The sequence below is a fragment of the Trichechus manatus genome, unplaced genomic scaffold (assembly GCF_000243295.1).
Source record: "Trichechus manatus latirostris isolate Lorelei unplaced genomic scaffold, TriManLat1.0 scaffold00057, whole genome shotgun sequence".
In the NCBI taxonomy this organism is placed as follows: Eukaryota; Metazoa; Chordata; class Mammalia; order Sirenia; family Trichechidae; genus Trichechus; species Trichechus manatus.
Genome location: NW_004443993.1, coordinates 11,901,603 through 11,914,820, shown reverse-complemented (window position 1 = coordinate 11,914,820; position 13,218 = coordinate 11,901,603). Strand labels below are relative to the sequence as shown.

The 13,218-nt window shown below is 57.6% G+C and overlaps 1 protein-coding gene across 1 annotated transcript in view; it reads left to right on the top strand.

Annotated features, from left to right (window-relative positions):
* The first annotated feature begins 2,141 nt into the window (after window positions 1-2,141).
* The window catches only part of NCLN (nicalin), a 15,265-nt gene continuing 4,188 nt past the window's right edge, over window positions 2,142-13,218 (top strand). Inside the window, exons 1-10 of the mRNA XM_023733142.1 lie at window positions 2,142-2,275; window positions 2,503-2,647; window positions 4,575-4,669; window positions 6,164-6,244; window positions 8,760-8,863; window positions 10,207-10,295; window positions 10,394-10,533; window positions 11,057-11,235; window positions 12,627-12,714; window positions 12,795-12,833. Coding sequence (XP_023588910.1) covers window positions 2,207-2,275; window positions 2,503-2,647; window positions 4,575-4,669; window positions 6,164-6,244; window positions 8,760-8,863; window positions 10,207-10,295; window positions 10,394-10,533; window positions 11,057-11,235; window positions 12,627-12,714; window positions 12,795-12,833 — 1,029 coding nt within the window. The 5' untranslated portion in view covers window positions 2,142-2,206. The remainder of the gene's footprint in view (window positions 2,276-2,502; window positions 2,648-4,574; window positions 4,670-6,163; window positions 6,245-8,759; window positions 8,864-10,206; window positions 10,296-10,393; window positions 10,534-11,056; window positions 11,236-12,626; window positions 12,715-12,794; window positions 12,834-13,218) is intronic.

The window sequence follows — 13,218 nt, the reverse complement described above, 5'->3', positions numbered from 1 at the left end:
CAGCAGAGTGTGGGGGCAGGGAGAAGGGTTGTGGCTTTCGTTGGATTCTCAAGAGATCCTGTCGCTCCGCTGAGGGTGAGAGCCTTGGTGTAAAGTGAGCGCTCAGCCTGTGGGAAGGAGCCCTGGTGGCGCAGTGGTTAAGTGCTCTGCTGCTATCGGAAAGGCTGGCAGTGTGAACCCACCCGGGAGCTCTGCAGGAGAAAGACCTGGCGATCTGCTCCCCTAAGGATTACAGCCTAGGAAACCCTATCAGGCAGTTCTCCTCTGTCACACGGGGTCAGTGTGAGTCGGAATCGACTCCCCGGCACCTAACAACACCAAGCCCCTAGGCAGCGGGGTGTGTTGGCTGCCGATGGACCTGAGCCACGTACACCCATGGTCCCCGTCACCAGCTACACTGGGACAGAGTGGGGAGGATCCCGAGCTGCCATCTCTCAGACGGACCCCAGTGCCTAGCGAAGGCAGGCGTGTAGGTCCAGGGCGGCGAGGGGCTGGATGCTGCTCCCTCCCCATGTGGCCTGGAACCCGCTGAGGGTCCCCCTCCTGTCCCTGCAGGCACTCGGAACGCGGTGCTCAACACAGAGGCGCGCACCATGGACGCGGACGTGCTGAGCCGCCGCTGCGTCATGATGCGCCTGGTGGACTTCTCCTACGAGCAGTACCAGAAGGCGCTGCGCCAGTCGGCCGGCGCCGTGGTCATCATCCTGCCGCCTGCCATGGCCGCTGTGCCGCAGGATGTCATCCGGGTGAGCCCCGATTTCCCCCCACCCCTCTCCTCTCCCCGCCTCCTCCCTCTCCCAGCCCCTTCTCTTTCCCCAGCCCCTGCTCTCCCCGCCTCCTGCCTCCTCTCCCAGGCCCTTCTCTTGCCCGCACAGCCTCCCCTTGGCTCAATTCTAGGAGCTTCTGTGGAGTCAGCTGTGTGACCTCGGGCAATTTACCTCCCCTCTCTGAACCTTTCCACTTTTAGAAAGCAGAGATGGTGGTTGTTCCCTTTGATCATTTGCCCACATCTGGTGTGATTCTTCCCCCAGGGGACACTGGGTGATGTCTGGGGGCATTTGTAGGTGTCACCGCTAGGGAGAAGGTACTACTGGCATCGAGTGGGTGGAGGCCAGGGATGCTGCTCTACACCCTACAGTGCACAGGACGCCCCACCCCAGAGAAGGAGGCAGCCCCCGCGTCAGCAGTGCCGAGTGGCGAGACCTTGAGTTAATTATTTGTAGGGGGGAAGGGGGTGAGTTTGATTCCTACATCACACTATATGCCAGGATAGATTCCCACTGGATCAGACAGCGTAAAGCAGATTGGTCCTCCAGGCTCCCGGAGTTTCCTCCTCTAACTCACGGGGATCTGATAGATGCCAGGAAGATACCGTGGCTGAAGGTGCTGAGGCTGGCTCTGTGCTGGGCTGCTTCTGCCATTAGCCAAGGAAGCCCACATTGATCACCCAGTTTATAGCTGAAGAAGCTGAGTGCCAGCGGGGTGGCCCCAGTGAACCCAGGATCCAAATGCTGACCGTCCACCAGAGGGACTCTGAACGGTCTCCACAGACCTTGCCCGTCCCCTGGTCCCCTGCATCTGGCCCTGCGCCGTGTCCTTGTCGCCTACGTGATCCATGCCTTGTGAGGCAGCCCCTCCCACCTCCTGGCCCTCAGGTCCCCCTCGTCCCTCACGCTCAACTCAGCGCCCCATGGGTCGGCCATTAGGGCCCCGTCACCTGCCCCTGCTGGTCCCCTGTAGTGAGGTTGGGGGAACTGGAGGCTGGTGGAGGAGAAAGAAAGAACCCCGAGACAGCGGCATTGCACAACAAGCTATGGGGCGGCCGCAGTGACAGCCCCACGTGGGGGTGGTCCCCTGGAGCAGGAAGTCGGCCAGAGGCAAGGGGAGGGGGAGAAGGGAGCCCTCACCATGTCCTCCCGCAGGGCCATGGGGGGTCGGGGCCCCAGCGCTCCAAACGCAGCAGCACGCTGGAGTCCTTACAGCACCAGGGTTTCATAAGTGTGGTTCCCGGCCAGTGTACCTCACGCGCCGGCCACCACCCATCTGTCTGTGGAGGCGTGCCTGGTGCTGGGATGCTGAACAGGTTTCAGCGGAGCCTCCGGACTAAGATGGACTAGGAAGAAAGGCCTGGGGATCAACCTCCCAAATCAGCCAACGAAAACCCTGTAGATCACAACGGTCCGATCCCGTTGTGCACGAGGTCGCCATGAGCCGACCTGACAGCAGCCGAGAGCAACCGCAAAGTTGTAGCACGGGTCGGGTGCAGCGTCCCGGGGTACGTGAAGCAGGCAGGCTCTGAGTGGCTAGCCGTTTGCTTGTTGGGGCTGTTTTTAAAACAATTGGGTGTATATGAATTTGAGTTTGGCATGTGGGCGTTTGGGGCCAGTGGGCCGCACTCAGCTTGTGGTGAAGAAGTAACCTGCCGGGGCCAGTACACAGGGGCTCTCCGACTCAGCGACATGATGCCGGGGCGGAAGCCCTCTGACACTGGCTGTCCCGCAGCAATTCATGGAGATCGAGCCCGAAATGCTGGCCATGGAGACCATCGTCCCCGTGTACTTTGCCGTGGAGGATGAGGCCCTGCTCTCCATCTACGAGCAGACGCAGGCGGCGTCGGCCTCCCAGGGCTCCGCCTCAGCCGCCGAAGGTGGGCGCAGGGTGAAGGTGGGCGCAGGGCGCTGGGGCCGGGGCCGGGAGGCATGGTGAGGTCCAGGGATGTGGGTGGAGACTGAGGAAATAGACATGACCACAAGGGGGCAGTGTTGCACACTGAGCGCTTTGTCAGGTCCAGGGAGGGCTTCCGTGTCTAGGTGATGTCCCTCAGCAGTAAGGTGGGGGGGTCTCTGCGTCACAGAGCTCTGGAGGGCAGCAGCACCCTGGGGTCCTCATAACTACAAGGTTCTGTCTGCTCTAGATCCCTGGTGGCACAAACGGTTAGGCGCTCGACTACTAGCTGAAAAGTTGGTGGTTCAAACCCACCCAGAGGTGCCTCAGAAGAAAGGCCTTGGGATCTTCCGAAAAGGTCACAGCATTGGAAAGCCGATGGGGCACAGCTCAGCCCTGCCCACACGGGGTCGCCATGAGTCAGAGTTGACTCAATGGTAACCAGCAGTAACACGTCTGATCTACCCAGCAGATGTTGGGTGCAGTTTTCACAGGGTATGCAAAGCGGGCAGGCTCTAAGTGGCTAAGAATCGGCCTCCTTGGGCTATTTTTAAAGCCGTTAGGTGTGTACAAATTTGAATTTGGTGCCGGTGGGCTTGATTTTGGGGCTAACGGCCACCTGCTGTGAAAAAGTAAACCAGCTGGGGCCAGCACCCAGGGCCACCTGGGGCTCAGATATATGTAACCGAGGTTTCCCTGTCGGAAGGGGCCCGGAGGGTGCTTCTCTAACTGAGTGCGTGGCTCCTGGCCTGTGGTTCCCGCGCCTGCCTGCCTGCCTGCCTGCCTGCAGCGTCTCCACCTCTGGGCCCAGGCCCCGCACCCTGCATTCTCAAAGCTGCCATGGATTCTGGTGCACGCAAATGCTCTAGAACCACTCGGAAGGAGACGTGTCCTATATCAGCCTCTCGTGTGGTTTATAAAAACATGGGCATCCATTCGTTTCCCTCTGTGTCCGTCCCGCCTGCCATGCAGAACCTCAGAGGCGCGCCTTGGTCAAGGCCGTCGGGGTGGGTCAGTAGCATTCTGAGAGAGAGAGAACATTGCCTTCGCCCAGAGCATTGGCGGACTGGCAGTGGGCACGGACTAGGAGCTGGGACCTCCGGTGGGGGGAGGGACTGAGGGATGGCCAGCGTCGGGAGCGAGATGGCGCGACAAAAGATCTACCAGAGGACAAGTGGATACGCTGGATGGGCCCATCCGTAGAACGGAATGTTTTTTGGCCGTAAAAGGGAATGAAGCTCTGATACGTGCTACGACATGGACGAACCTCAGAAACACGGTCATCGTCAGGTGCCGTCGAGTCGGTTCTGACTCATGGCGACCCATGTACAACAGCACGAGACGCTGCCCGGTCCTGTGCCATCCTCACAGTCCTGGTTATGTTTGAGCCCGCTGTTGCAGCCACTGTGTCGGAAACACAGTGAGCGAAATAACCAAAAACCAGTTGCCATCAAGTCAACCCCAACTCCCAGCGACCCCGTGTGCATCAGAGTAGAATGTGCTCCATAGGGTTTTCCGTGGCTGATCTGTGGCAGTAGATTGCCAGGCCTTTCTTCTGAGGTGCCTGTGGGGGGTACTCAAACGTCCAACCTTTTGTTTAGCAGCCAAGTGCGTGAACCATTTGCACCACCCAGGGGTCCTTTACCTGCTTGCAGGAGTGAAGTAAGTCAGACACAGAAGGACAGATAGCGTATGGTTTCATTTATATGATGTATCTACAAGAGGCAAGTCCTTAGAAGGATCAGTGGTTGCCAGGGGCTTGGGGAAGGGAGGAATGGGAAGTTTTTTTTTTTTTAAAAGTAATCAAAGAAGTGCAGGTTAAAGCTGCCACGAGGGGCTGTTTGGGGCTGTTTGCACCTCATGCCGCGAGCCTCTGGGGCTCGGCCTAACGCGCCTCTCTGTGTCCCCAGTGCTGCTGCACACGGCCACCGCCAACGGCTTCCAGATGGTCACCAGCGGGGTCCAGAGCAAGGCCGTGAGCGACTGGCTCATCACCAGCGTGGAGGTGAGTGAGACCGCGGCCCAGAGCTGGGCGCCTGCCTTTGTCCCCGGGGGTCCCTTCGTCCCCGCGGGTCCAGACCAGCCAGAGCAGAGGAGACTTGGCGGAGCCATGCTTTGGGGGCCTCGCTTGGCTGACTGGGCTGGCTGCCTTACCACCCATTCCCCACTAGAGGGAGCTCTTAGCAAGGGCATGCTGATCACATGGCATCTGCTTTGCTTAAAACCCTCCAGTGGCTTCCTGTGGCCTCCAAATAAAACCCAAATTCCTTCCCGCACAGTGGCTGGGCCCCGCCAGCCCGTCTGGCCCATTTCCTGCCACCCTCGCTCGGAATTGCTGCCCCGCCACTCGCACCTCCTTGTCCCACCTTAGGGTCTGTACACAGGCTGTTCCTGCCTCACCGAAAGCTCTCCCCACAGGCCTTAAACAGCTGACAGCCTGTGTGTGCGAATAAAGTTTTATTGTCACACAGCCACGCCATTGTTTGGACAGACTGTCCATGGCGGTTTTCAAACTAAAATGATAGAGCTGAGTCATGGCAAAGGAGACCATGTGGCCTACAAAGTCGAAAACATTGAGTCTGGAGCTTTGCAGAAAGTGTGCCGACCCCTGGGCTGGAGTTGAGAGCTGGGGCTGGGCAGGGTTAGAAGCAGGGAGAGTTGGGACTGGAGTGCTGGGGCAGGAGTTTGGCCTTTGTCCCATAGGGAAGTTCTTTTTGAGCCTCTTTCTTTAGATAAATTTTTTGTGTGTGTGAAAATATACACCACTTCAGATTTCTCCATGTACAATTCAGTGACATTGATTACATTCTTCGAGCTATGCCACCATCCTCACCCTCCTTATCTGAGTTGTTCCTCCCCCATTAACATAATGTCACTGCCCCCTAAGCTTCCTGTGTAACCTGTCGAGGTGCTGTTGTCAACTTGATCCCATAGAGATAATTCTGTAAAAGAACATAATGCTCAAGGCAGACATTCTTTACTAATTAAAGAAGACTTCAGGGGTTAGTATTGGTTTAAAGTTTAAAGATCATCTCAGAGCAATAGTTTTGGGGGTTCGTCCAGCCTTCATCGCTCCAGAAAGTCTGGATTCCTTAAGAATTTGAAATTCTTTTCTGCATTTTCTCCTTTTGACCAGGATTCTTCTAGAGAATCTTTGGTCTAAACAATGTATCTCTTTTTAGTAAAATATAACACCCCTCTTTCAGACACAGCCTTCCACGGAACCCTGATATAGAAAATATAAAAGGTGGGGCTTTGGGGGCTGTAGCAGGGGTGGGGTCCCTGTTCCCCAAGGGAGTTCCATGGGGTGGGGGGCCACGAGAGGCGTTGGGAGCGAGGCCGTACCCAGCTCGGCGTGGCCCAGAGAGGAGGGACTAAAGGCCCTCAACCTCGCTTCCCTACAATCTGGAACCTGCAGTGACAGTGTCTGGGGCTGGCAGGGACCGTCCCTGTCTGCCCGTCCCTGGCCCAGCGGGCCCTTCACAGACTCTCCCTGCAGGGGCGGCTGACCGGGCTGGGTGGAGAGGACCTGCCCACCATCGTCATCGTGGCCCACTATGACGCCTTCGGAGTGGCTCCTGTACGTATCCCCACCCCCCACGACTCCCAACGGCCCCCTTCGGCTACGCTCAGCCTGGCTCATATTCACGAGTGTGTCTGTCTGGTGGTTTCGGTCTGAACAGCTGCATCGCCACACGCGGGCCCTTAACGAGTTCGGATCCAGCAGGGCCCTGGGGGTGGGTGTCACCGCCAGGCTGAGAGGGAGGCCGAGCTGGGCCAGGTCTCCTGCCTTGGGTCCCACAGGTGTCCTGGCCTCCTGGTGCTGCTGCAACATTAAGACCACAGGGATGGCGTCTTAGTCATCTAGTGCTGCTCTAACAGAAAGACCGCGAGTGCATGGCTTTGACAAAGAGAGACTTATTCTCTCACAGTAAAGTAGGCTAGAAGTCCAAATTCAGGGCGTCGGCTCTAGGGGAAGGCTTTCTCTCTCTCTCAGCCTTCTCATCAGTCTTCCCCTGGACTAGTAGCTTCTCTGCACAGGGACCCCCGGTCCAAAGGACATGCTCTGCTCCAGGCACTGCTTTCTTGGTGGTATGAGGTCCCCCTGTCTCTCTGCTCACTTCTCTCTTTTATATCTCAAGAGATTGCCTAGGACACAATCCAATCTTGTAGATTGAGTCCTGCCTCACTAACACAACTGCCATCCATCCTCCCTCATTAACATCACAGAGACAGGTTTTACAACATACAGGAAAATCACACAATACCAGGAATCATGACCCAGCCAAACTGACACACACATTTTTGGGGGGACACAATTTAATCCATGATAGTTGGCTTTAAAGAACAGAAGTGTATTCTCTTACACTTCAGGAGGCTAGAAGTCTGAATTCAGGGCCCTGGCTCTAGGGGAAGGCTCTCTCTGTCCTCTGCGGGGAGGTCCTTGTCTCAGCTTCTCTGCGTTCCAGTTCTGTGGACATCTCCATGTGGTGTCTGTCTTCCCCAGTGAGTGCTGGCTCCCTTCGATGTCTAATCTCCTTTTATAATATCTCAGAGTGATTGCCTTAAGACATACCCCACACTGATATGGTCTTATTAACATCAGAGAAAACCCTGTTCCCAAGTGGGATCACATCCACAAGTATAAAACCTATAAACTTGTTGCCCTTGAGTCGCTTCTGACTCGTAGGGACCCTACAGGGCAGAGTAGAACTTCCCCTTGGGGTTTCCAAGGCTGTAATCTTTACAGAAGCAGACATCTTTCTCCTATGGAGCGGCTGGTGAGTTTGAACCATTGACCTTTTGGTTAGCAGCCAAGTGCTTTAATTCCTGCTCCTCCAGGGCTCCTTTCCACAGGCGTATGGGTTAGGATTTACAGTACATATTTTTTGACGGACAGAATTCAACCCATAACCCATGGCAAACAGGTGGCCAGGTCCAAATCAAGCCCAGGACATCTACATTGGGGTCCCCAAGGCCACCCCCAGTTGGGTGATTAGTAGGAGGACTCAAAGTGAAAGAACACAGCAGCATCAGAAAAGGGTGCACAGGGTGAGGTCCAGGGGACCCCAGGCACAGCGCGCAGTCTCCTCCCCGTGGGTCACATGGGCCGCGCTTCCTTCCCAGCAGGGAGTGTGAGGACGCCTGTGAAGTGCTGTCCACCAGGAAGCTCTTAGAGACCCAGTGCCTGGGGTGGTCATCGGGGGCGGGTCACAGGTGGCTCTGCCTGGCGCGCCCCAGAATTCCAGAGCCGCAGCAGAAACCAGATTGTTCACACAAATGGTGCAGGCACAGAGGGCCGCTCTTATCCAGGAATGGTGGGGACCTTCTCAAGTCCGTATTCCCTACGCCAGCTGGGGGCTGGCCTGGCCAGCAGCCCCACCCAGGGAGTCCAAACTGCGCAAACCAAAAAAAAAAAAAAAAACCCATTGCCGTCCAGGTGATTCCAACACATAGCAACCCTGTAAGACAGAGTAGAACTGCCCCATACGGTTTCCAAGGGGCTGCTGGTGGATTCGAACTGCTAACTTTTGGTTAGCAGCCAAGCTCTTAAGTGGCCACCAAGGCTCCGCCATACGCATATATTGTTGTTGGGTGCCTTCGAATCAATTCCAGCTCATGACAACTCCATGTGACAGAGCAGAATGGCCCCATTGGGTTTTCAAGGCTGTAATCTTTACAGGAGCAAATCGCCAGCCAGGCCTTTCTCCGGCAGAGGGGCATGGGTGGGTTCGAGCTGACAACCTTTCAGTTAGCAGCTGAGCGCTTAACTGTTAGCACCACCGGGGCTCCTTTCTGTTTGTTTATTAGCTTTGTTTATGTAATCCACATCTTTTTCTTGTTTGCTGGCAAGTCACTTCTGACTCACAGCGACCCCGTATGACAGAGTAGAACTGCCCCCAGAGCGTATCCTAGCCTGCCATCTTTACGGAGCAGGTGGCCAGGTGTTTCTTACACGGAGCCAAACCCCCGGCCTTTCGGTCAGCAGCCGGGCACTGAACCATCGCGCCACCAGGGCTCCTTAGACCGTGTGGGCAGGCCGCACTTGTGTGGCGGGCTGTGAGTTGAGCCCACCGTCTCTTGCCCGTCCGCAGTGGCTGTCCCACGGCGCAGACTCCAACGGGAGCGGCATCTCCGTGCTGCTGGAGCTCGCCCGGCTCTTCTCCAGGCTCTACACCTACAAACGCACCCACGCCGCGTAAGTGCGCATGGGTGGGTTGCTGGGGGCAGGGGGCACCCACGCCGCATCAGTGCGCATGGGCGGGTTGCTGGGGGCTGGGGGCACCCACGCCGCGTCAGTGCGCATGGGCGGGCTGCTGGGGGCAGGGGGTCACCCACACCGCGTCAGTGCGCATCGGCGGGTTGCTGGGGGCAGGGGGCACCCACGCCGCGTAAGTGCGCATGGGCAGGGTGTGGCGGGGAGCAGCGCGGCTCACCGATGGCGTCCCGTGTTCAAGCAGCACGTTCACGCCCGTTCCCATAAGAGCCTAACGGCCTGGAGGTAACAACCCCAGAGGCAGTGGTGTTCTTTTTTGGGGGGCTGCTGTTGCGCCAGACCCGGGGCTAAGCTCCCACCACTTTGACCTGCAGCTCCAAGCCTTGAGCGGGCTCCTTCTCCCTGGCACAGCTGACATGGGGGCCGGATCCCTCTTTGGGGTAGGGCGTCTTGTGCACTGTAGGGTGCTGAGCAGCGTCCCTGGCCCCCACCCACTCGATGCAAGTAGCACCCCACCCCCAGTTGTGACAACCACAAATGACCCCAGACATGGTACAGTGTCCCCTGGGGGCAGAAAAGGATTCTCTGAGCTCCCTCAGACCCAGGAGGGTGGGGTCAACCGACTGAGATGAACAGCCGCCAACCGTCCAGAAAATGAAATGGAATTATCCTCGTAAAGAATAAAAGGAATGCAGTCCCTCTTCCCTCGGCCCTGGACGGCAGCCAGGGCTACACTGAAGGACAGACAGAGACCACGTCCCTGCCCCCTCCCAGGACGGCCCCATCTGGGAGCATGACCTGGCCCTGTGTCAGCAGTGCTGAGGGGGAGAGACCTGCATTAATCATTCGGAAAAACTTGAGTTCTCCTCCCCACTCAGCATGTGGATTTAAATGTGGGCAGCATCCTAGGATGTCAGCAGGTTGGGTGATTATGGGACGCAGAGTCTCTTGAGGGTCAGTGGAATCCCCGAATCCAGGGATCCTCACCTGGGGTAATTCTGTCCCCCAGGGGACACTGGGCAATGTCTGAGGACATTTGTGGTTATATCTAGGGGGGCGGGGGGTTACTGGCATCGAGTGGGTGAAGGCCAGGGATGCTGCCCAGCACCCTACAGTGCCAAGGGCGCCCCACCCCGGAGAAGGCTCCGGCCCGGCGTCAGCAGTGTTGAGTGGGGAGACCTGCCCCGAAGGGCTGCTCGGGCGTTCTCGGGTGGGTGGTCCTCCCTGAGCTTCTGGTCGTCATGGGGATCTGCGACCTGGCCCTTGTCTCTCCTTTAGCCCCGGATGCTCACCTGTCAGTAACGCACCCGGTCCTCCCCCGCCAGGTACAACTTGCTGTTCTTTGCTTCCGGAGGGGGCAAGTTTAACTACCAGGGAACCAAGCGCTGGCTGGAGGACAACCTGGACCACACGGGTGAGGGGCTGCAGGGGGAGGGCACCTTCTAGTCCAGCCCGGCTCTCTCCCCCCACTTCTGTCCCCACTCACCAGCTCCGCCCACCCCCCACCCCCAGATTCCAGCCTGCTCCAGGACAACGTGGCCTTCGTCCTGTGCCTGGACACCGTGGGCCGGGGCAGCAGCTTGCACCTGCACGTGTCCAAGCCCCCCCGGGAGGGCACGCTGCAGCACGCTTTCCTCCGGGAGCTCGACACGGTAGGCGCCCCAGGAGGAGCGGGGTCTGGGGGCAGCAGGGCCTTCGTGGGAACCCCCTGCTGCCCAGAGCCCCTGGCTCTCACTCCGCCCAGCCCTCCCCCCCCCCCGCCCCACCACGTCCTGGGAGTAGCTCCCGCCTGTCCCCAAACATGCTCACTGCCCACCCCAGCTCTCACTCCGCCGCCACCCTCCCCCTGCCCCCCGCCACCCCCCGTGTCTGGATGTGGCTCCCACCCGTCCCCGAGAGCAGTAACTGCTCGCCCCTGGCCCTGCGCCCTCCTCAGCTCGAGTTCCGGGATGTAAATGTATGTCCCAAATCTTCAGACACGGGATGTGTGGGACACGCCAGAGCCCCGGTGACTTGGGCCCAGCCAGGCCCACGAACCTGTTCCCTGTGGCTCCCAGGGCCCGGGGTGGACGACAGCGGAGCGAGTCAGTGTGGGGTTGGGCCCGAGGGGCCACCTCTCCGAGGAGCTTGGCTCCAGGAGCCTTGACAGCCCCCCCACCCCCCACCCTGCTGCAGGTGACCACCCACCAGTTCCCAGAGGTACGGTTCTCCATGGTGCACAAGAAGATCAACCTGGCAGAGGACACGCTGGCCTGGGAGCACGAGCGCTTCGCCATCCGCCGCCTGCCCGCCTTCACCCTCTCACACCTGGAGAGCCACCGCAATGGCCAGCGCAGCAGCATCATGGACGTGCGGTGAGGCCCTGCCCCTGCAGCCACTGGACTCAGTCTGGGGGAGAGTGAGGCAGATCTTGGGTGAGATCTGGGGAGCACCTTCTGTCAGCGTGAGAGCAAGATGGGGTGTTTTCAGGGGAAAGGCAGCTGGGGGGTGTCAGGGTGCCCAAGAGGGCTGCCTAGAGGAGGCGGCATTGGCACTGAGGACATGAACCAGGGGATAAATGTCCCAGGCAGAGGGAGCTGTGAGGGCACGGGGGCCAGGGGCTGGAGAGCCAACCTGGACCAGTCCCCATAGGCATTCCAGGCTGCTGCCTCCAGCACCCCCACCCACTCAGTCGACTCCCTGAAGGCCTCTGCGTCTTGCACCCACTTGCATGGTGAGGTTTTGCCCTCAAAGGGCCTCTTTTATGGGTTTAAATAAAACCCAGTTTAGAAAAGTACAGGACACTCAGATGAATTTGAATTTCAGATACATTTTTTTTTTTTTAATTTTTTTTAAGTGTAAGTATATCCTAGATGTGTGTGGGTTATAATTATACTGAAAATGTGCTCGTTGTTTGTCTGAAGTTCAAAATGAACTGGGCACCCTGCATCTTGTCTGGCAACCCTACACCCCCACCCACCTGCTGTGTTCCTTTTCCATGTCCCTCCTGGATCCCAGAGGCCCGTGGGCGACCACCAGGGCCTGCTGCCCACTGCCCTTGAGTCCAGGGTTCTTCTCCCATGAGGACTATGGTGTCAGATACAGGAGTCCTCGGATTACCACCGAGTTTCATTCCTAAGTTTGCCTTCAAGTCGAATTTGTACGCGAGGCCAGTTAGGTACGGTTCGTATCTAACGTCAGTCAAACGTCTGTCTTTGTATATAGTATGCAGTGTACTTCTTTGCATAACAGATGGTAAAGAAACACATCCAGATACACTAAAGCATCTTTAATGTCATAATACAGTAATAACAACGTTTTGAGGGACATCACAAAGTAATGTCCGTTTGTTATTACAAACAATTGCATATACCTCAAATTTTTAATATAATAAGCCTTACTGGGTTGGTTCGTGACTACGGGTTAGGTTGTAGGTAAGTCGGACATTCATAACCCAGGGGCTACCTGTATTATAGTATTGTGTTACTATAAATGATGCCGTTTAAGAAAATATATAATGTGATTGTATTATTATTATACCAGAGCTCTGGTGGTGTAGAGGTTAAGAGCTCAGCCGCTAACCAAAAGGTCAGGAGTTGGAATCCACCAGCCGCTCAGTGGAAACTGTATGGGGAAGTTCTACTCTGTCCTATAAGTTCACTATGAGTCAGAATCTACTCGACGGCAAGGGGTGTGGTTGATTTTTTTTTTTTTCCTAGTAAGTAATACTGGTTATAAAAGACACGTTTTTTGTCTTCCCCTGCAGGTCCCGGGTGGACTCTAAAACGCTAACGCGGAACACAAGGATCATCGCGGAGGCCCTGACCCGCGTCATCTACAACCTGACCGAGAAGGTGAGCCCCAAGGCTGTGGGCACCCCGTCCCTGCCCACCCGCCAGGGACCTGGGCTCAGGCACCCCTCCTCTCTCCGCAGGGGACCCCTCCTGACATGCCTGTCTTCACCGAGCAGATGGTAAGGGGGTGGGGATGGGGGGGACGGGGTGGGCATTGGGGCCGGGAAACGGGCAGGTGAGCTTCAGGTGAATAGGGCAGACCAGGCAAGGAAGAGCTGGGCAGGGGACTTGGAAGGGGGCAGGGAGGGATGAGAATGGGGGGGAGCAGGAGGGCTGGTAGGGACCCCATGCGGGGTGGGTGGTACATGGGGTGTGGTACTGGGGCTAGGTGGGAGGGGAGGGGAGCAGGGTGGGTGTGAGGGGCTCCAATGGGAGAAGAGGAGAACCTGCCAGATGGGGGGGCTGGGCAGGGGCGGTGACCGCGACATTGGTGGGCGGGTAGGGGTGGTGACCACAAGTTGTTGGTGGGCGGGGGCAGTGACCACAAGTTGTCGGTGGGCGGGG